This window comes from Podarcis vaucheri (genome assembly GCF_965113315.1).
Source record: "Podarcis vaucheri genome assembly, chromosome: 14".
Classification (NCBI taxonomy): Eukaryota; Metazoa; Chordata; class Lepidosauria; order Squamata; family Lacertidae; genus Podarcis; species Podarcis vaucheri.
Window position 1 is genome coordinate 17,538,062 of NC_138752.1, and position 22,470 is coordinate 17,560,531.

The window sequence follows — 22,470 nt, forward strand, 5'->3', positions numbered from 1 at the left end:
TCTGTTTGGGGGGAAATACTTGGCACCCCCCACCACCCAAAGGGGGAGTTGTATCCAACTACTCAGAGTAGACCCCACTGAAATCAATAGACATGTCAGTCAAGACCATTCATTTCGATGGACTTAAAAATTATGGAAGTAGTATTCTAAAAGATCTGGAGGGCACAATGTTAGCTACAGTGGAATTAAATCATACTTGAATTCAAGGGTAGTCAACATTGTGCCCTCCATGTCTTTTAGGCCATTGGCCATGCTGGCTGGGCCTGATGGGAGCTGTAGTCCACAACATGCAGAGGATACTTCCCTGGCTATCCCAATTCAGTTGAATTCAATGCCCAGGAAAGATCACCGATTTGGGGAAAGCCTTCCAAGGGATCGCAGAGCTGCTTCTTCTGTTCCTTTGTGCTCCGTTACTTCTAACACTCACCTTTCTTGAGGGAAACTTCCATAATGATCCTGTCGTTGGGGTTGGCAGAGTTCAAGGGGAAAGTGGTGCCTTCCGAACCAAACGAGCTGTTCTCCTTGGTGATAGACATGCTGGTGCTCAGGGAACGGCAGAGATGGGAGGATAAGTAGCTTGCGGCAGAATGTGGGGTACTGAGGCTCGTCCGGACCGTGAGTGTGAGAAGACCTTTCTTGGCCTGCTAGAAACAAGGAAGCAACATGAGTTGTGTGTGTTATGTGTATAAAGAGAGAGGCAATGGGGCAGACCCAAACATTAGGCAGAGTGAGGCAGCTGCCCCAGGGAGCAGATTGGGGGGAATGAAAGGACAGCAAATTGTTGGGTTACTTGATTTAGTATTCTTGTGTTTTTTGCTGCCCGGAAAGCAGGAGAACGTGCTTGTGCCATTTTCTGCCTCAACTGCAAATGGACAAATCTGTTCTTTTATATTTTTCTCTGTTTCACAATCCTTCCATCTTATGTTCCAGTGCCCACATTTTCAGGTCAGTTTGTGATTTATTTATTTTTTAAAGTCCTCCAGAAAATTCATCAGCATTTTAGTGTGCATTTTGTCTAATAAACACATTTTTGCAAAGCAATTCTCCCCCCCATGTGATGCTTTTTTGGTATGCTGCTTTCACTAATATTTTCATTTTTATGCACACACACTCCCCCCCCCCCCCGGATACAGGTTTCGGTACTCATTACTTGGCTGGCAAAATGCATTGCAAAATTCAGAGATGCACAACTTTTGAAGAACGGCTGTGTTTCAGTTTGCATATTATTTTCAGAAAGTGTGAATAAGATCACATTTATGTTTCAACCCTAGTCTTGAGTGCCAAACTAACTTGGATGACCTTCTGTACTCTGCACCATGACCTGAGTGGGTGTGTTGGGCAAGGGGAGGGGCAGGACTTCAGAGATGGACGTAACCTTGAATTTCTGCAAAGCTTCATGGTGTGTGAGTCCGTGCATTGATTCTCCATTCAGTTCCAGGATTTCATCCCCTGTTAATTGAAAGAAATAATCCTGTTAGAGAGCCTTAGCTTTGTTTATATGTAACAGCATCGCTCCAATAGATGTCACAAACGAAGATTCAGAGCCATTGTGCATTTTCTGTTTCCACTCAGCATAAATGAGTGTGCGCACACACAAACAAACACATTACAAAGAAGATACAATGCACAACAGGATGTATTTATTCTGTTTCACAGTTACCCACTTGTTGTGTGTCAAAGCCCCATGCCACCCCCATGAGAATAAAGACACGAGGACACAGAATTTTAGGTTGGTGTTAACGGGCAAAATTTAGGCTACAACTTTATTGGTTACAGAATGTGAGTGGTATTGGCTTAGGCATTGGCATCAACAGACTATATCTGACTCCTGCCTGCCTTGCAGGGAGTCTGGTAAGGGTAAACCACCAGTAGGGGGAGCCCCACCAATGTGGATCGACTCAAGCACCCCCTGGGTTCCTGCTGGGGTCGTGGCATGGCCCTAGCCCCTCCCTGGGCTTCGGACAAGATCCACACCCCTGGATTCCTTTAACAGAATACCCCAGCGTGGAATACCCCTGAGCGGGTAATGGCCACACCTCACCTCCCCCACACAACGCTATTCCAATGCCTAACCGCCAAACCTTACAAAGGTGTGACGATTGCTATGAGGTAGGTGAAAACCAAGTGGCCGGTGCCAATTTGCCAAGTGGAAAAAGTCCTACCAGGATCCTCAAAGGCAACCAACTGAAGTCCATAGCAAGGCCAATGACGCAACCTGAACAAAGGTTGTGGGTCACAAACGAAGATTGAAAACCATTGTGTATTTTCAGTTTCCACTCAGTATAAATGAGTGTGCACAAACAAACATACTGCAAAGAAGATGCAATGCACAACAGGATGTATTTATTCTATTTCAGTTACCCACTTGTTATAAAAAGAAAAGGCCGGTCTACATATACAGAAGCAAAGTTCTCTCACCTTCTTGCAGCCTTCCATCTGCAGCGGCAGCTCCTCCAGGAAAGATAGTCTTCACATATATGCCAATGGGGCCATAAATACTGTCTTTGCCACCCACAATGCTGAAACCAAGGCCCTAAGGGGAGAATGCATGGGGAACATGTTTAGTTGATGAAGCGGTTTTAAAAAGGCTTTCCCAGTTAAATGTAAACGCTGCACATTACAAAGGTCTTGCCATTATTTTATTTTAATTTTTGGCCAAAGTTCTTGAGCTTTCTTTAAAGGTAAAGGTAAAGGGACCCCTGATCATTAGGTCCAGTCGTGACCGACTCTGGGGTTGCAGTGCTCATCTCGCTTTATTGGCCGAGGGAGCTGGCGTACAGCTTCCGGGTCATGTGGCCAGCATGACAAAGCCACTTCTGGCAAACCAGAGCAGCACATGCAAACGCCGTTTACCTTCCCGCTGGAGCGGTACCTATTTCTCTACTTGCATTGGCATAATTTCGAACTGCCAGGTTGGCAGGAGCAGGGACCGAGCAACGGGAGCTCACTCCATTGCGGGGATTCGAACTCCAACCTTCTGATCGGCAAGTCCTAAGCTCTGTGGTTTAACCCACAGCGCCCCCCGTGTCGCTTTCTTTAGCTTTCCCAAAGTTGTTTTTGAGCTCAAAAATCAAAGTTTTCCAACTATTTTTACGGAAATTCGCCAAAATCTGCACTTCTGACATGGGTTACCATGCATCCAGATTTTACCAAATCCCAGCTATGTCTGGGAAATTCCGTATGGCAATGCTAGCCACCCAACCCTCAAAAATACAGATGGGAGAGAACTTATGAACTGATAGACAAAACCTACAATTTCACAGATATGCCATGAGTTCCACTGAGTTCAGTGTAATTACTCTGAGATAACTGAGAATACAGTTCCAGTCTTACTGAAAAATGTGTTGGCCTTGCTGAATGGGGCTGATGGGAATTTGAGAACGATTAATGATGCCTTCCTACATCCCTCCTAAGTCTAAGCAGTATTGCTTAGCAGCCTCTTGGAAACCATTCCTGCCCAAGCAGAGGAGACACATGATTAAAATTAGCATCTCACCTTCCCTTGGCCTTTCATTAAAACAATATTGGAGATTACAGAGGCTTGAAGACCACACGTCGCATGCATCAGCTGGGCTGTACTCAGCGACCGCGAAGACCTGGAAAGGGGCTGCATGTTCAACGAAAAGCAACAGGTCAATGCCACTTGAAAGGACAGGAGACCATGGATGTTATGACTAGGGGTAGGATACAAATAGGGTTTAGTTTGAATTTTAACGTGAACCTACTCAATTCACACTTTCTGAAACAGTATGAACACTGAGGTCCAGCTCCGAGAGCCTTCTGGCAGTTCCCTCACTGTGAGAAGTGAGGTTACAGGGAACCAGGCAGAGGGCCTTCTCCGTAGTGGCGCCCGCTCCGCACAATCGGAACAAATTTCACAAGCCAAAAAGGCGTGTTGGAAAATGCAATTTTTGAGCTGCCTGGCCCCGAAATGGCAATTAGGCATTCCGTTTTGGCAACTGTAACCCTGGTTTAAGGGGGTCATTTGGTGCCTAGATTAGTTATTTGAGTTTCTAACACTGCTCCCATCATTACTGACAATTAGTCACTCAGGCTGGAGCTGATAGGAGTTATAATTCGAGAACATCTGGAGGCCACAACATTAAATTCCCCTATTCCTACCAGGAGAGTCTTTCCTCGTGCTACCTAGTGTGGCTTGAACTGGAAACCTTATGCACCACGATGCATATGCTCTACTACCGAGTTTCAGCCAGACTGAGAAGATAATGTCTGGATGCTTAGAGATGCTGTGGGCAGCCTCCTCCATGTATGGATGGCTTTGGGTTCATTGGAGACATTAATTAGTTAATAAAGTAAAGATAAGGTAAAGGACGCCTGGACGGTTAAGTCCAGTCAAAGTCGACTATGGGGTTGTGCACTCATCTCGCTTTCAGGCTGAGGGAGCTGGCATTTGTCCACAGACAGCTTTCTGGGTCATGTGGCCAGCATGACTAAACTGCTTTTGGTGCAACGGGACACTGTGACAGAAGCCAGAATGCATGGAAACGCCATTTACCTTCCCGCCACAGCGGTACCTATTTATCTACTTGCACTGGCGTCTTTTGGAACTGCTAGGTTGGAAGGAACTGGGACAGAGCAACAGGAACTCAGTCTGTCGCGGGGATTCGAACTGCCGACCTTTTGATCGGCAAGCTCAAGAGGCTCAGTGGTTTAGGCCACAGCGCCACCCGCATCCCTTTTATTAGTTAATAAACTAATGCCCTGGCACACACAGTTTGGGAGCAACAGCCCTATGCTCTTGTAGCTGTGATGGAAAATAGGTGACTGTTCCCTTGACAGGAGGGAAATTGGTAGCCTTAAAGTTGTATACCAGCTGTTCCCTGCTAAGCATAGCTCTGCCTTGTTGCTGCTGCCATCTGATGGATTTCCTCTTACGTTTACAGAGGCTCTTCCTGCTGAGGTGTCCAGCTGCTGAGAGAGAGACTTCCTGTTGCTGTAAAGAGAATGGGACTGTCTGTATCGGGAGGCTGATTTCTTTGCCATGGGGCTGTCAATTTCCCCTATCCAGTATGGACTCACACCTGTTAACAATAACACACAAGAGAAGGGAGAAGGTATGAGACAATCAGGAGTGCATCACAAGGACCAGAAGATAAACTGCAGCACTGCAACATTTTCAAGGCAGATTTGGAAGATGGAGAGGTGTGCAGGCTCACCATGTGCAAACTTACCAAATATGGAGGATGGAGAGGTGTGCAGTCCCCTCAATATTCCTTAGTGGGGGGCTCAGCCCCCTGAATATTGAGGGGGCAGAGGAGGCCGAACTGCCGAGCTGAGCACGGCGTAGCATCAATAGAAGGTTGTGCTGGCCTGTGCAATGTTGGGAGATGCCTCAACCCTGTATACCTGAAGGAGCGTCGCCACCCCCATCATTCAGCCCAGACACTGAGGTCCAGCACCGAGGGCCTTCTGGCGGTTCCCTCATTGCGAGAAGTAAGGTTACAGGGAACCAGACAGAGGGCCTTCTCGGTAGTGGCACCTGCCCTGTGGAACGCCCTCCCTTCAGATGTCAAGGAAATAAGCAACTATCCTATCTTTAAAAGACATCTGAAGGCAGCCCTGTTCAGGGAAGTTTTTAATATTTAATGCTGTATTGTTTTTGACATTTGATTGGAAGCTGCCCAGAGTGGCTGGGGAGACTCAGCCAGATGTGCGGGGTATAAATAATGAATTATTATTATTATTATTATTATTATTATTATTATTATTATTATTCTGTGAGGACTGGCATGGCCTGCTGCAAAGTCACACTGGCCTGCGCACCAGCTACTCCTGACACCAAGCTGGCTGGTGCAGCCTTCCGCTAGTCTCAGGCCAGGCTGTGACAGTCTCCACAGCATCTCCTGTCACCATGGAGACCAGTGCGGCCTAGCAAAAGGCTGCCCCGGCCTACACAGCATTGGAAGGTGTGTGTGTGACATCACAGATGCAATGTGCACCACCACCCCAATCTTGTGTGCCACCCAGCACTTGTGGAGGTTTGTGTGTGTGTAGAAGCTAGCCTACTGTATAAAGTAAAATTTTCCCTTAATTGCTCCACCCACTATGGACGCTGGCCTTGCCCACCATGGGCATCTTCAGCCTCAGTCCTTCCTCCTCGCACACCCATCTGCAATATCACCATGGCAACGTCTATTATTATTATTATTATTATTATTATTATTATTATTATTATTATTTTTCAGGTTACTTGTTGCCTCATAAAATACATCTCCGGCTGATGTACTTATGCAGTTTTAAAAACAACCACCCAGTTCAACAAAGCAACAATTATTCTGTTCTGCCTTAGGGTGTTGTTTGCCAGGATTACCAAGATAACATACGTGGATTGCTTTCGATATCCTAAAAGTGCTATATAGTTCTTTGAATTCAGATAGATTTTAAAATGCTGATCTTCAGCTAAAGAAGGCTCCCAGAGAGGTTTGTCAATCACTAAAAAGAGAGAGCTTACAATCTAAGAAGGCACGACACAAAAGGAAAATGGATGTGGGGAGGAGGAGGAAATAACAGCATTAAGTGTTAAAATATAAATTGCTGCTAGAACTTACTGGCTGAATTGCTGCGAGTCCTCTGACATTTTGCTTTTGTCTGTAGAATGGAGCCGTTGTGTATGTCCTGTTTAACAGGCTGTTCTTTGCGAGAACAAACTGAGGATTCCTGGAGTGGGAAGATTTATGGAGAAAAAGACTAGCTTAATCTTTTAAGGGGGCAATGTTTACTCTGAGCTTGCCTGAATACGCTGGAGCTCTCTCCTGTCTTGGCGTGCAACACCAATAATACCCCTCACCAAAATGGCAGAGCCATTTGTCATACCCATGCAAGAGATTCTTGAAAACTTTAGCAGACTTGGATGATGAGTCCCCTATATGTTACATAATTTTTAATTAGGGTTAACGAATCTTTGACTAACAGCTCAGAGCAAGCTTAGTTTTAACAGCTATGTGGCAGGCCAGAAACAGGAGAAGGGTGGCGCTTTTCAGTATGAAGATAGGAAGGTAGGAAGCTGCCTTATACCATTAAGTCTATATAGCCAAGCATTATGTACACTGACTGGCAGTGCTGAATGCCTGCCTGGATTCCACAATCCCCACATTGATAGACATTGCTGTTAGGGCAGCCATGTACCCCACCCCACCCACCCCCTGCCAGGAATTCCCTTGGGAATACTTGCTCCTGTTTTCAACATCTGGATTTTCAGAAAATCCCATCGCAACCTGCCATCAAGACGACATGGCGACTTCCCTTTTCCCCACAGCAGAGGGCGCTTTTGTTAAGTTACTCAAACGCCGTCGCTGGGTATCTTCCCCTTATTGAACACTTTTGGGGGGATGAGATTAATGTAGAAAAGCACAGAATCCTAGAACTGTAGAGGTGGAAGGGACCCTGAGGATCATGTAGTCCAACCCCCTGCAGTGCAGGAAGACAGAGCTGTCCCATACGGGGATCAAAGTTGCAACCTTGGTGCTATCAGCACCATGATCTAATCAACTGAGCTATCCAGACTGATAGTCACCTTTCTTTCCTGCAGTGTTCTCGATGGTTACTTTTTGTTAGTGTGGCAGCTGTGCCACTAAGAGCTCTGGGACAGGCAGAAATTCAAGAGAAGATATTCCCCCCCCCCCCCAGTGTGGCCACGCCACGGAGAGGAAAAGAACGCCTCTTTAATTTCTATCTTCCGTGCAGGTATTAAAGGCACAGGGGTGGAGGTTGAATATGTGTAAAAGTAAGGTAAAGGGTCTTTACCCTTTAGGTTGCCTGCCAACCTAGCAGTTCGAAAGCACCCCCGGGTGCAAGTAGATAAATAGGTACCGCTTACCAGCGGGAAGGTAAACGGCGTTCCGTGTGCTGCGCTGGCTCGCCAGATGCAGCTTTGTCACGCTGGCCACGTGACCCGGAAGTGTCTCCGGACAGCGCTGGCCCCTGGCCTATAGATGTGAGATGGGCGCACAAACCCCAGAGTCTGTCAAGACTGGCCCGTTCGGGCAGGGGTACCTTTACCTTTACCTTAAGGTAAAGGGACCCCTGACTGTTAGCTCCAGTCGCGGACGACTCTGGGGTTGCGGCACTCATCTCGCTTTATTGGCTGAGGGAGCCGGCGTACAGCTTCCGGGTCATGTGGCCAGCATGACTAAGCTGCTTCTGGTGAACCAGAGCAGCGCACGGAAACGCCGTTTACCTTCCCGTCGGAGTGGTACCTATTTATCTACTTGCACTGAGTGCTTTCGAACTGCTAGGTGGGCAGGAGCAGGGACCGAGCAACGGGAGCTCACCCCGTCGTGGGGATTCGAACCGCCGACCTTCTGATCAGCAAGTCCCAGGCTCTGTGGTTTAACCCACAGGCCACACCTTCCCTAATACCAACCACCTTGGGTCCTGTTTGTGGTGCTGCCCAATTGGTACCTGCCACGCATAGTTCTGCCTTGTGGCTTATGCTGCCGTCTGATGAATTTCCTTTTACATTTACAGAAGAGACTTGCAACAGGGCCTTGTAAGTGGTGGCTCCCCTCTTTGGGGAATGGCCTACCTGGTGAAGTGTGTCTGTCTCCATCATAACTGACTTCCAGGAGGAATTTTTTTTTTTAAAAAAACAAAACATTCTGGTTTACACCCAGACCTTTGAAGACTGAAAGCTACTGTTCCTGGAAACATTGAAATTATTTGCTATGAGAATGTGTGACTTTATGTTCATGCCATCAGAGTCCTTCCAGGAGGACATATCAGGGCCTCTTATTAGGAAATGGCCCCACAACAGTAATCACTAGAGATCTCTCGGTGCTCCTATGGCTATTGCTAGGCACTGGCCTGCTTTTTCCCCTCTGGAAAAAAAAAAGGAATAACAAGTGCTACTTGCCTCCCCTTTGGCTGAAGGAGCAAGTGGGCAGAGACAAAAAAGAAAAGAGGAAGGAGGAGTCATGTAGGGCATCTTGCCAAAGTCTCCCCCCCCCACACACACACACCTGCAGACCTGTGGTCCTCCTACCAGGAGGTCTCTCTCACGTACCTTGTTAGCAATGACTAAGTTTACCAAGCCTTTTGCCGACCGGATGAGCGATTCCGCTTCTTTGCTGGAGAGCTCCTTAAGAGATTGTCCGTTGACAGTGAGAAGTTCGTCGCCAGGGCTTAGACGGCCATCCCTTTAAAAACAGCATCAGATACACACTATAATTGATGTTAGAAAATACAGTGGTACCTTGGTTCTTGAACTTAATCTGTTCTGGGAGTCCGTCCGACTCCCGAAACCATTCGAAAAGCAAGGCGCGGCTTTCGATTGGCTGCAGGAGCTTCCAGGAAACGTTCGGCTTCCAGGAAAAACATTTGCAAACAGGAACACTCACTTCCGGGTTTGCAGTGCTCAGGAGCTGATTTGTTCGACAACTAAGCCATTCGAGAACCAAGGTAAAGGTAAAGAGACCCCTGACCATTAGGTCCAGTTGTGGCCGACTCTGCAGTTGCGGCGCTCATCTTGCTTTATTGGCCGAAGGAGCCGGTGTACAGCTTCCGGGTCATGTGGCCAGCATGACTAAGCCGCTTCTGGAGAACCAGAGCAGCGCACGGAAATACTGCTTACCTTCCCGCCAGAGTGGTACCTATTTATCTACTTGCACTTTGACGTGCTTTTGAACTGCTAGGTTGGCAGGAGCAGGGACCAAGCAATGGGAGCTCACCCCGTCACAGGGATTTGAACCGCCGACCTTCTGGTTGGCAAGTCCTAGGCTCTGTGGTTTAACCCACAGCACTGTATTTATTTGGAACTGGTATCACTTCCCTGTGTCTGCTTCGTTCCCTGAAGCTCAGGTAACTTAAGAGATTTGGAGACTGCACAGACCAGGTGATGCTGGAATGGGGCATAACAACACAACCTGTAACACAATGTGTTGTGTTATTAAAATACTGCTCTGGCTGAGCTGCTGTGATGTCATGCAATGTTCACCAATGTTCCAATTTCAGAGTATCAGTGTTTGCAAACCTCGACACAGCCTGTGCACTGTGATGAATCATGCAAATAGATACATACATGCATAATTAATTCCAGTAATAGAATTTATTCAGACCAGAACTGTGGATTGTGATATTATGCTAATGTCCTTTGCCTATTTTGAGCCTTGGTTAGAAGAGGTAAATTAGAAATATGAGTAATCAAATACATTCATATTCATCATCTTTAAGCGAAGATGTGAAGTACCTCTGGGCAGCTCCTCCGTCAATCACGTGGCTAACTGTGAATTCTTTTCCAAAAGCAGAGCAGTTGGGAGTCCTGGAGACTTGAATTCCCAGCCCATCGGTACCTGTGGCTATGCAGAGCTTCCAAATGCAGCTGTCCTAGTTTGGAAGATTTGGAACGGTATTTAAGGTAAGAACTGATGCTTCTCATGAGGCCAGCTATAACATTTGGATAGCCTAAAAATAGATGTGCTGGTGTATTCATACAAATCAGAAGACATTCCCCATCCCATGCAATCTTTGAATCTGCATCTTAGCAGATACATCCCCTCCAACATTCCTCCATTGAAAATAGGGACGTCCTAAATAGACACATGGGACATTCTGGGATCAAGCCAAAAACTGGGATGACTTCTGTAATTCTGGGACTGTTCTGGGAAAATTGGGACACTTGGAGGTATGCAGATAGTGTGGGGTGTTTGTGCTGTGGTCCTTGATAAAGTTGAGCTTTTTTGTTAGTACTTTGTCTCTCAAACGAGGTCTACTTGATTTGGAGAAAAAGCCAAGATGGCTTTTGTGGTATTGTGATTCCTTGTGGGTCTTTAGGGATGTTACTTAACTGCACATTTCAATATTTTTGACGTGCCCTCTGGCAGCAAAGCAGTTCGTTTCATTTTAGTTCCCTTTCTGTTGGTAGTTGGGCCCAGGAAAGTCTCTGAAGGAGCCTGTCCTTGTTCTAAAAACGTTATTGCTGATATGTAGGAGAATTTCAGCCTCTGATGTGTAAAGTTTTTACACATTACTGTTCCTTTTTAAAAACCTGCAGTTTATTTATTTCTGCTTAGTTGCACTTTTTGTGATGATGGCTTTATTGGTGTTTCTCTTTAAATAAAAATAAAAAATCTGCAGTGTTCAATGGATCAGTTTAGTTGCTTAGAGAGTGATGCTGATACTGCCAAGGTTGTATTTTTGCTCAACACGGGACTCAAACCCACAACCCTGAGATTAAGAGTCTCATGCTCTACCAACTGAGCTGTCCCTAACTATGCAGTTATTCCTATATCCACTCCACTCCAAGCTATGCAGGCTTTCGCACTGCTTCAAAATCCCCTTTGCCAGTGAATAACAGTAGGTGAGAGAAACAGATATGAATAGTGATACCTTCCACTGCATTAGGATTATTGCCTGTCTTTCCAGCCTACGGCCTGGGGCTCTCTCTGCATATATGTGACATCCCTAAGGGGCACCCGTAACGTTTGCAACACAAGTCGGAAGACCTGTCTCCCAGCATTTCCCTCCAACTAACAGCTTTTAAGCCACATTTTGCTGATGAGAGGTGCCTTTTAAGACCCCAGCTTACCCCTGCTGTGTGCGCTGTAATGACAGCTTTGTATCATAGCAATGCTCTCTGTATTCCTGGTAGGATGAGCCTGCTGTGCTGCAGAACGGAGAGCACATTGGATGAGCAAGCCACACAGTAGGGGGGGGGGGTAATACCCTTGGCACGGAAATTCATGCTGCCTTGGGAAAGGGACATGGTTCTGGGGTTTGTCTCCCAAACCTCTGATCAGGAGAAAACCCATATTCAACTGGGGGGGGGGTAACTCTTACCCAGATCTTAGGGAACACCAAACATCCAGTGGTCAGGTGTGACCTCCTACCTTGATGAAGAACTTTCTCTTCATATTCTTGCAGCCATCGCTGGCCGCAGCCCTCAGTTGCATCATGCTGGTGATCATAAAAGGATCAGGAGGGCTGTCCTCGCTTGACGATGCACACGTTAATTGAAGCCGAGGGCAGTAGTCGCTTTCCTCTTGACCCCAGTTGGCCTGCATTTCGAAGGGATTGGGGTACTTCTCCTCCGGGCTCGATCCATCGTCGCTGTTCTTGCCATTGCAGAGGATGAGGGAGCGCGAAATGGAGCGCAGGGTTTTCGACTTCCGACTCTTTGCACTGTTCTGTCGCTCCATCTTCGCCCACCCAGTAATCTGCTGCTTCCCGTCAATTTGCCATGCCTATTACAGGGGCTTGTCCCAATTATTGCAGCTGTACATCCTGCTGGAGGAGAGAGATACAGAGGAGAGAAAGCTGGCTTGTAGATATTGCTGTTTCATCTCTTCTTCCCCACCCCACCCCAAAATAACACACCGTTTCAAATTTGCGATTTTTATTTTTTTTAAGGCACAGGCCTTCAGTTCAGGCACAGCAACGTGATGCCTCATGACTTGCTAATTCTGTATTTTTCAGAGAAGTGCTAGGCATGTCTCCCCTCACCCCCCCCCTTCGCCGCCTTCATCTCTTGGCTTTATATTCTTTCTATTTCTGTCTCTAAGCACCATGGAAGACTCAAAACAAATATTTTGCATCGGTCCTCTTCAGTTTTGGCAATCCTCCTGTGCCCCTTCCTCCTCAAAAATACACCCAAAAATCAAAGTGGGCATGTGGCAAGCACATGTTTCCAAACATCTGTAATACAGGTACGCCAGATAGAGGATCCCTGTATCTTTTTTCCCTTTGGGGAAGGCAAGTAGCTTGATTATCTGTCCAGCCTGAAGCCACCTGTAGCTGCTTAAGGAAAGGAAGCTCTGGGCTGGCGGCTGGCCAGATGGGGACAGAGGGAGTCAAGAAACTGTATCCAAATAAATGCATTGATGTGCAGAAGTCTAGGATTGGCTGTGATTGTAGTCCTGTTCTGATATTCAGCTGCCTATGGAGAGGAATGGAACTGCACACACAGTCTCTTTTCCCAACCACCCCAGTAACGCCGTCTTACTTGCCTTTTCTCTAAACTACTCCCCACCCCCTGCCATGTTGTAGCCTTTCCTCATTGGGGAATTTGGGCACGCTTAGGAAATTGATTGATCCCTGGTCAGACTGTTTTTGCCCATCTAGCCCAGTGCTGTCCACTCTGGCTGGCAGTGCAATATTTAGAGGGTGCAATACTTGCCTTGTCCCGGGCACTGGCAATCCATGCTATACCACTGCTGGTAGTTCCACAAAGACCAGGATGCTTGCTATTATCGGCTACCTGGTTTCACTTCACCCCTTTTTAAGAGTATTTTGAGAGTAGGAATTGCCTACCTTCAGAGAAGTCTGCCCCACTGTGTTCTGTGTGAGTCACTGTTTCAGGTACAAAAGGGTAACTCATGCAGAAAAGCAGAGGGTGAACTCCTCTTAAGTTAGGTCTATGTGTCTCTATGAGGAATAATGGGATAAGTCCATTGCACCAAACTCATATGAGGCAGAACTGGCCATCCTCAGCAGATTGAAAGGAAGCAAGAGGACAGCATGGAGTTTCAAAAAGAGCTAACGGGCAGCTTCCACTTGTGGGTAGTTCTTCAGAGTTATGGTAGCTTGTAATAGTTTGATTTAAATTTTATTTCTCATGGCACACTAGCTGTTATCTATATTGGCATATAGTTAACTATTGTAGTAACATATCTCTACAAAGATGATTTCCTCTTCTAACATCTTAAGGGTAGTGCTTAAATAAAAAGATCTCATTGGATAGCATATACATTTACGCCTTGTGGAATTAAATTATGCAAAGGAAACATGTTTAAAAGCCAAAAATATGCATCATACAGATGCTTTTGAGGATTTTGTTAGGTTTGGGGTTTTGTAAGTAGACCAACCAAGAATTAGTTTCCCCAGAAGGCAGTTTCCTTTCACTTTTGTGTTGCTCCAGATTTTAGAATATAATTTTTAGCTTGGCAAACTACATATTTTAGGATAAATATTTCAAGTTAAAATGTGTACCAAAAGTGCAGGCACAAAATGATGTGAAAATGAAACCAAATTTATGAATGAATGCTCATGTAACTGACACAGACCAGAAATAGACTGATCTGATTATCCTTACCAGGAATGGATGAATCTTTCCTTTTCTGTATCTCTGAGAATCTCATTTTCCCAATCTTAGAATTCCTTGTGAAAACTCATCAGCTTTTTAGTGTGCATTTCTCATAATATACACATTTATGAATGTCATTTTCAGCAACACTGAAAGCACTCAAAACCATTTAAAAGCACCCACACACTACAACACCCACTCTCAAAAGACCTGCCACAACAGCCAGTTAGTAGCCAAAGAACTGTTGGAACCAAAAAGGAGGCCAGCCTCCCATGGAAGGGAGTGTGGGATAACCAGCCTCACATAATCAACATACTTCAGTCTAATTAATACATGAAGGAGTTAATACCATAGAGTAAGCTGTCCTGCCCGGCTAGCAATGTCACTTCCCTTACTTTAGGAGGAAATAGGCAAACAACACTATTGTTTTCCTCCAAGTCTACCTGAGAAGTTCAGTGTGTTAAGAGGTCTGAGCTGGTTGCTCCAGCTCAACAGCATGGCTCTCACCATATACTTTTGAGTTCCTATATCAATAATCTAGGAACTTTCACCACTTTGTAACTCAGCTTAGTTTTACTGCCTGTGCAACTTTTCTGACAGATATATGGGAAAGCACATGAAGCAGGCCTTTGAAGAGTTTGTAAGTAAACCAAATTTTAACTTATCAAACGTGTTGTCATCTATGCTAGGGGAAGTGGGACTCACTTACTTGGAAGGGCATATTTTAAAGGTCTAGCAGCTTATATTTCTACACTTTGTTACACATTTTGTGACTCTAAATCTCTGTTGCAGTGCTCTCACCAAAGAATACTCACCAAAGAATACTTGTCCCAAACTTGGATCCTGGTATCCAGGAATTCTCATTTCTATATATGTTTTGCACCAGCAAATCTGGGAGCAGCCACTAAGAAGGCCCTTTTTATGTACCCTCTCTCTAATATACACATTTTTGTACACATTTCTTTAATCGGAAAGCTCCATCACAACATTCAGAGAACTGCGAATTTTAAAGGGTAGCTGTGTTTTGGTTTGCATATAATTTTGGGAAGTGCACCAAACAGAATCTCCTCAGTATCCTCTTCTTTTCATTCCTTTTCTGCTAATGTACTGATGAATCATGATGTGTGACCAGACCAGCTCTGGCTGTTTTTCCTTTAAAACCTCAAGTCGTCTGCACATATTGTGACCCTAGAAAGGAGGATATGGGATTTTCATAGCAGGGAATGATTGGTGCTGAGACCTAGCAAGGAAGAGGTGACTAAGGTCTTCCTTGATACATGTATTCTGTATTAAACTATTTCATTTCTGAACCAAAGAAAACTAAGCTGTACAGTCGTACCTTGGTTTTTGAACAGGCTAGTTCTCAAACGTTTTGGCTCCCGAATGATCGAAACCTGGAACTGACTTTTCCAGTTTTCAAATGTTCTTTTGGAAGCTGAAAGTCCGATAGGACTTCCGTGGCTTCCAATTCCTGCAGCCAATCAGAAGCCACGCTTTGGTTTTTGAATGCTTTGGAAGTCAAACGGACTTCCGGAATGGATTCCCTTCAACTTCCAAGGTATGACTGTATACAGTGGTACCTCGGTTTATGTACTTAATTCATTCTAGAGGTCCGTTCTTAACCTGAAACTGTTCTTAACCTGAAACACCACTTTAGCTAATGGGGCCTCCTGCTGCCACCGCACCACCGGAGCACAATTTCTGTTCTCATCCTGAAGCAACGTTCTTAACCCGAGGTACTATTTCTGGGTTAGCGGAGTCTGTAACTTGAAGCGTATGTAACCCGAGGTACCACTGTATAGCATTCGGAGAATAATGCACATTGAGTCAACGGTGCATAATGTCATATTAGTTTTTGCATAATTTAGTTTAGCTTTGCTAGATGTAGGAATGGTGCGAGGCATTTTGAAAAGCACTGCTGCTCCACATCCAACCACTCAGAGGTGTCTTCAGGAAACTCTTTGTGCTCTTTCCCTAAGCGTTAGCCATAGATCTTCTGAACCTTAGGAACACCTTTTGCTGCCCGAAAGCCTCTCCTTTGGGTAAACATTATGAGAGTTGGAAGGCCACCTTTCAGAGATGTTGTATTGCATTCTGCATTTTAGATCCTGCATGGAGAGGGTATAGATTACATGGCCCCCAGGTCCTTCTGTTGTATCAAAGCTAGGAGTCTGCTCTTCTTTAAAGATCTGAAAGGGACGTGGGTGGCACTGTGGGTTAAACCACAGAGCCTAGGACTTGTTGATCAGAAGGTCGGCAGTTTGAATCCCCGCGACGGGGTGAGCTCCCGTTGTTTGGTCCCAGCTCCTGCCAACCTAGCAATTTGAAAGCACAAAGTGCAAGTAGATAAATAGGTACCGCTCCGGCAGGAAGGTAAATGGCATTTCCGTATGCTGCTCTGGTTCACCAGAAGTGGCTTCGTCATGCTGGCCACATGACCCGGAAGCTGTACGCTGGCTCCCTCAGCTAATAAAGCGAGATGAGCACCGCAACCCCAGAGTCGGTCATGACTGGACCTAATGGTCAGGGGCCACTTTACCTTTACTTAAACATCTGAAATCCTCAAGCAACCAAATTATGGGGCTTTTGTGTGCTCTAAGAGAATTGAAGCATGCACCCACAATTTTGGCTATTGGGGTTTTCCCTCCTGGGCTTTGCTTGTGTCTTTCTTTTTTCTTGAGAAAGATAACAGAGGAGAACCAAATTTGCGGAGCAGTGTCTAGCCCCTCTTTGCCTCATCTGTAAACCCCAGGTAATCAAGGACCTGCTCATCCTTGGCTAAAAGGGTTTGTGCTGTACATGGAAATGGACTAACCCTGTCATAAATCAGAGCCACAACAGCAACCACAACAGAAGCATTTACAGCAGAAACCAGCCTGGCGTTGAAAACAGCCCAGCTGCTTCCCTTAAGCATGATCTATCGCCTTGGAAAGGAAAATCTCAATAAGTGAAGAAAGGAATTCGAGACCACCTTCTGATAAATGTTCGTTTTCCTGGAAGGAATGCATTCGGGGAAAGGATTAATAAGGCACAGGTCGAAGCTGCACAAGCAGGGATCAAAAGAGCACAAGGGGGGATAGATAAGATGGATTTCCTAGGCCAATGCTGAATAAGTGTTTTTATGGTAGACCGAAGTGCTTTAAATTTTGACCCAGAGTTCAACATAATACATCTGCCTACATATCCACACGTGTGTGTGCTGAGCTTAAAACTAAGGTGGTCATGTGACCAAGTTACCATTTGAGGTGCTGGAGGAGACTCTTGAGAGTCCCATGGACTGCAAGAAGATCAAACCTATCCATTCTGAAGGAAATCAGCCCTGAGTTCTCACTAGAAGGACAGATCGTGAAGCTGAGGCTCCAATACTTTGGCCACCTCATGAGAAGAGAAGACTCCCTGGAAAAGACCCTGATGTTGGGAAAGATGGAGGGCACAAGGAGAAGGGGATGACAGAGGACAAGATGGTTGGACAGTGTTTTCGAAGCTACCAGCATGAGTCTGACCAAACTGTGGCAGGCAGTGGAAGACAGGAGTGCCTGGCGTGCTCTAGTCCATGGGGTCACAAAGAGTCGGACACGACTAAACGACTAAACAAAAACAACAACCAACCCAAGTCTGGTTTAAAGATAAAGAAACAAGAGCATTGGGAGCAATAGAATTGCCTATCCCCAGTTAGCACCAGGATAGCAGCCTGAGCAAATGCCCGGGTCATCTGGTCATAGTCTTTCTTACTGTGGTGACATGTACTATATTCAGGGATGGGGGGGACTTCAATTCAGTTTGCATTTAAACGCAAACTTACCCTCATTAGCCCTGTCCAGAATATTGCATGAACCAAATACAGCCATCTTTGAAAACTCTCACTTTTCTGAATTTTGCAATTCAGGTCTCCAGCCAAGTAATGCGTACAAAAATGTACGTATTTGGATACAGTGTGCATCGAAATGCATGCATTGGTGAAAATGACATACAAAAGTGCATTGCATAAATGAAACGCTTTGTCAAACTGTATATATTTTGCCAAATTGCATACAAAAAAATTGTCTTTTGGGAGAAATTCGCACTAAGATGCTTTTGCATTTTCGTGAGGACTTGTTTAAAAAGCAATGTGCAAACTGGTGTGGAAATGTGGAGAATTGAATTTAAGACTGGAAAAATCCCTAACTGACAGTATATCTATCTAAATTACAGTATTTCTAAATGTGCCTTTATACATTTAAATATAACACATGAAAAATCACGTCCTCTTTCCCCCCTCTTTTTCTTCTTTTTGGTGGCTCTCCTACCTGAAAGAAGGTTTACCTGATGTGGCTGAGTGGATCTGAAACTTTCTTAAGTTTTTCCTCCTCCTTTTTTAGCTGCTAGGTGAAGGAATAAGATTCACTGTCACCATCGACCATGCAGAAAAGAATAATACAAATGCCCCACAAGTTTTATGAACTAACGTACGGAGAATTATTTTGTAGACACTTGCCCACCTGCCAAATCCAATGCAGTCATAAGTCGGTGTAGCCAACATGCCCTGAGGAAGCACACCCTCCTCCTTAAGGATTTTTCTTCTGTTTCCTGTGTGCGCTCCAGATACAAAGTTGTCTTGCGTTGTTTTTGTAATCCAAATCAAATGTTTAACAGCTTGGCTGGCTGGTCTCACTTCTACACATGCACACACACACACACACACCCGCTTCCAACCTCCCTTCCTCTGTTTTGTGCTAAATTATCCTAACCTTTTTTTTTTTGGTTCTTTATTAAACAAATGTGCTTGCAAGGAACAGTATCCATCCTGTTTACACTTCATTTGGGATGACCAAACAGAGCATTTACGAATATAATAAAAACTGTTTGGCGCAATTGCAAAACTGAACTGGAGAGTATTGCTCTTAATGAAAAGGCAGGAAATGCCAGATTTCTTCCTTGCTGTAGAGATCACGAGGGTTTCTGTGCCGTTTGGCGCGAGCAGCGTAGTTCGACTTCTTTCATCCACTCTGATGAGAAGCCGAGAAGGTTCAGCTCTCTCTTCTTCTTCTTCTTCTTCTTCTTCTTCTTCTTCTTCTTCTTCCTCCTCCTCCTCCTCCTCCTCCTCCTCCTCCTCCTCCTCCTCCTCTTTTGAGCTTTTCCCATAAATAAAAGGAGAAGGATCCGATGTGTCTTGGGCTATCCCATTGGTAGGTTCCCCCTTTCTTATAACTTCGTCTAGCAGAGCCTGGGGTTATTGCAGCGGGAACAGGAGAGAAGCATATAGAACCATTCTAAGAAATGAAATGTTAAAAGGGACTTACAACAAAGCAGCAGCAGACTCCCTCAGAAGGCTGTTTGTCTTTGCGGCCCCGGCAGAAAGCTTCAAGTGCAATAATTGAAAACACACCCTCCGACTGTCACATGACTTTCTTTCAGTAATTCTGTACAGGGCTATGGGACACAGCTATTGTTTCCTAACCGCAAAAAGGGGCAGGGGGAAGAAAAATGATAAATGAACCCAGTGGATTTTTTTGTGTCCAGGGCATCCCACCAGATGTCTTAGTGCACCCCACCCCCCACAAGTAGGGTCTTGCCATTTTGGTTTACCTTATAAAGGGTTAACTCTTCTGACAAAGGCTTGCAGTTTCATAGGATGGAGGCAGGGAAGAGGGGAAAGGTTGTCGCTCATTGGCATGGCATCTGCCCTGGGTGCAGAAGGTCCCCAGCATCTCTAGGTAGGGCTAGGAGAGAACCCTTTCTGAAACCCCAGGGAACCACAGCCAGACAGTGTAGATCACAGCTTTCCAAACTTGGGTCTCCAGCTGTTTTTGGACTACAACTCCCATCATCCCTAGCTAGTGGGGCCAGTGGTCAGGGATGATGGGAGTTGTAGTCCAAAAACACCTGGAGAGCTAGATGGATCAACAGGTCTGACATTGTACAAGGTGGCTTCCTCAGTTCCTAGGCCTTACAGTTTCCATTACATCTACAGGGCTGAAGGGCACTACACAGCAGGGTGGACACAGTTTGCATGATGAGCTGGAGGGGCATATTCTCCCTCATCACAATTTATATAGCCTCAAGAGCGATAAACTCAAAGGGAAAGAAGGCAGCATACTGCCAAGACATCTTTATTGTCTATTGAGAGGGTCAGGGTTAAACTGAAGTGCTTGTCATTCAGAGCCAGTTCACAGATCGAGGAGGCGATTTGCCAGTGCATTTTCCTTTCCCTAAAAGTTGCAGATATGGGGTCTCAGCTGGATCAGGACTGTGAGATTCATGGCCAGTGTAGACCATGCATGAGAACTGTATGACCCTCCAGAACTTGCTGAACTACAGCCCCCATCAGCCCCAGTAGGCATGTCGATGGGCAGGGATTATGGGAAATGTTGTGCAGCAATATCTGGAAGTCCTAACCCCAACTCTCTAACCGTAGCCTGTCATATTTTTGTATGTTATTTTCACTAGTATATACCTTTTTACGCACAATTTATCATTTTGGTATGCATTGCTTGGCTGGAGAACTGCACTGGAGAATTGAAAATTTCCCAGGATGGCTGTATTTTGCTTCATGTGTTGTTTTGGAATGGGCCTGTTTGTTCTTTAAATGCAACCTGACTTGAATTCCCCCACCCCATGATCACCATGGGAATGTGACTCTCAGCAGGAAGGCAAAAAGTATTATGGGGTATGCTACAAGTCCATATGGTTGACAAGTGTGTAGCCATTATTCTTTTTAACACATGAAACAATTATTCATTCTCCAACTTAGGAAGCTGCCTTACATTGAGTCAAGCTATTTTTGCCCTTCCAGCTCAATCCTTGCTCTGACTGGCAGCAGCCCTCCAGGGCCTCAGACTTGGGGTTTCCCGCCACCTTTTGTCAGAGATGGTGAGCATTGAAACTAGGACTTCTTACATGGAAAGCAAGCGCTCTGCTACCGAGCTATAGGATTACGGCTCTCTATACAGTGGTGGCGCTGTGGGTTAAACCACAGAGCCTAGGACTTGCCAATCAGAAGGTTGGCGATTCGAATCCCCGCAATGGGGTGAGCTCCCATTGTTCGGTCCCTGCTCCTGCCCACCTAGCAGTTCGAAAGCACGTCAAAGTGCAAGTAGATAAATAGATACCGCTCTGGCGGGAAGGTAAATGATGTTTCCATGCGCTGCTCTGGTTTGCCAGAAGCGGCTTAGTCATGCTGGCCACATGACCCGGGAGCTGTATGCTGGCTCCCTCGGCCAATAAAGCGAGATGAGCGCCGCAACCCCAAAGTCGGTCACAACTGGACCTAATGGTTAGGGGTCCCTTTACCTTTATACAGTACAGTGGTACCTTCAGGATCCGTTCCAGAGCTCCAGTCGGATCCTGAGGTTTCCACAACCAGAGGTGCCTGTTCTGCGCATGCACATGGTGCGACAGGGTGCTTCTGTGCATGTGCGCCGTGCGTAGAGTGCTTTTGTGCATGCATGAGCAGCGAAACCCAGAAAAATACTTCCGGGTTTTCCGCTTTCGCAACCCGAAGTTTACGTTACCCGAGGGTAATGTAAGCCGAGGTTCTACTGTACATGGAATGTTCCTAAGATGCTGAAGAGACCCGGCGCTAATGGAGGAGACGTATTTGTTAAGCTGCAGTTTGCACAGCAAAAGGGTTTGTAGGAAAGGAAATGTTGACAGCTGTGACTTGCTACCGAAAGAGCTCTGCTGATGATTGGTGCTCCTCGTGCCTCCTAGCCACCCCCAGCCAGATTCCTCGGAAGCCTGTCAAGGATCTGTGATTCAGTTTGTGTGTAGGTGAAATGCCCTGGCCTTTTTGTGGCATTTCTTGTGACGAGCAAGGACCGTGAATTCAGAATTTGCAGTGTGTAAAAAGGAGGGACTAACAAGCAGCAGGGGCTCCCGAAAGGCAACTGCTGTGAAACCATTACTGTTTTGCTAAGATGTGTGGGCCCTGATAGGAATGTTACACTTTAACAAAACTTTTGAGTGAGTATGTATTCAGGGATGGAGAGCATCTGTGGGTGGGTGGTAGAGGAGGATGAAAGAATGTCTTTAAGGATTGCTTTGCTTGATCAGACCGAAGGCCCGCCTAGGCCATAATCCTCTGCTGCTTATAGCAGCCTGTCAGTTGCTCCCAGGAAGCTCCCAAGCAGGGCATGAAGTCTGCCCCTGTTGTTTGTCACTGAGCTCTGGTAAACTGCACCTGAACATGGAAACTCAATTTAGCTGTCGTGTTTAATTGCCATTGGTAAAACGTAGGCTCCATAAAGTTCCCTAAGCTCTTTATTTAACAGAATTTTAATCGAAAGCCACTAAGTGGATCACTTGAAACAATATAAAATACTCATTTTAAAATACAAATGAAATTGTATATTAGAACAAGCTGAGCTTTAAAGAAAGGATCAGAATGTAAGTAAAATTGGCAGTATTAAAAATATACATAATAAAATAAAAATTCAGCTCAAAAGTATACACCTGGG

General features: G+C 45.7%; 1 protein-coding gene and 1 long non-coding RNA gene across 8 annotated transcripts in view; one reads left to right on the forward strand and one right to left on the reverse strand.

The window, feature by feature from the left end:
* The window catches only part of IL16 (interleukin 16), a 65,912-nt gene that overhangs the window by 26,790 nt on the left and 16,652 nt on the right, over positions 1-22,470 (reverse strand). Inside the window, exons 1-10 of one of the 7 annotated variants that reach the window (XM_082198294.1) lie at positions 19,315-19,409; positions 11,844-12,237; positions 10,205-10,341; positions 9,023-9,155; positions 6,570-6,678; positions 4,897-5,042; positions 3,497-3,607; positions 2,419-2,533; positions 1,376-1,449; positions 428-644 (exon numbers count right to left, since the gene is read on the reverse strand). In XM_082198294.1, coding sequence (XP_082054420.1) covers positions 428-644; positions 1,376-1,449; positions 2,419-2,533; positions 3,497-3,607; positions 4,897-5,042; positions 6,570-6,678; positions 9,023-9,155; positions 10,205-10,341; positions 11,844-12,152 — 1,351 coding nt within the window. In that variant the 5' untranslated portion in view covers positions 12,153-12,237; positions 19,315-19,409. Of the gene's footprint in view, positions 1-427; positions 645-1,375; positions 1,450-2,418; positions 2,534-3,496; positions 3,608-4,896; positions 5,043-6,569; positions 6,679-9,022; positions 9,156-10,204; positions 10,342-11,843; positions 12,321-18,513; positions 19,007-19,314; positions 19,410-22,470 lie in introns of those variants that run through there. The other 6 variants (XM_082198296.1, XM_082198297.1, XM_082198293.1 and 3 more) reach the window with 6 other exon arrangements.
* LOC309518587 overlaps positions 4,938-22,470 on the forward strand; it is a 34,041-nt gene continuing 16,508 nt past the window's right edge. The window contains exons 1-2 of the long non-coding RNA XR_014213528.1: positions 4,938-5,075; positions 10,263-10,372. This is a non-coding gene — a long non-coding RNA (uncharacterized lncRNA). The remainder of the gene's footprint in view (positions 5,076-10,262; positions 10,373-22,470) is intronic.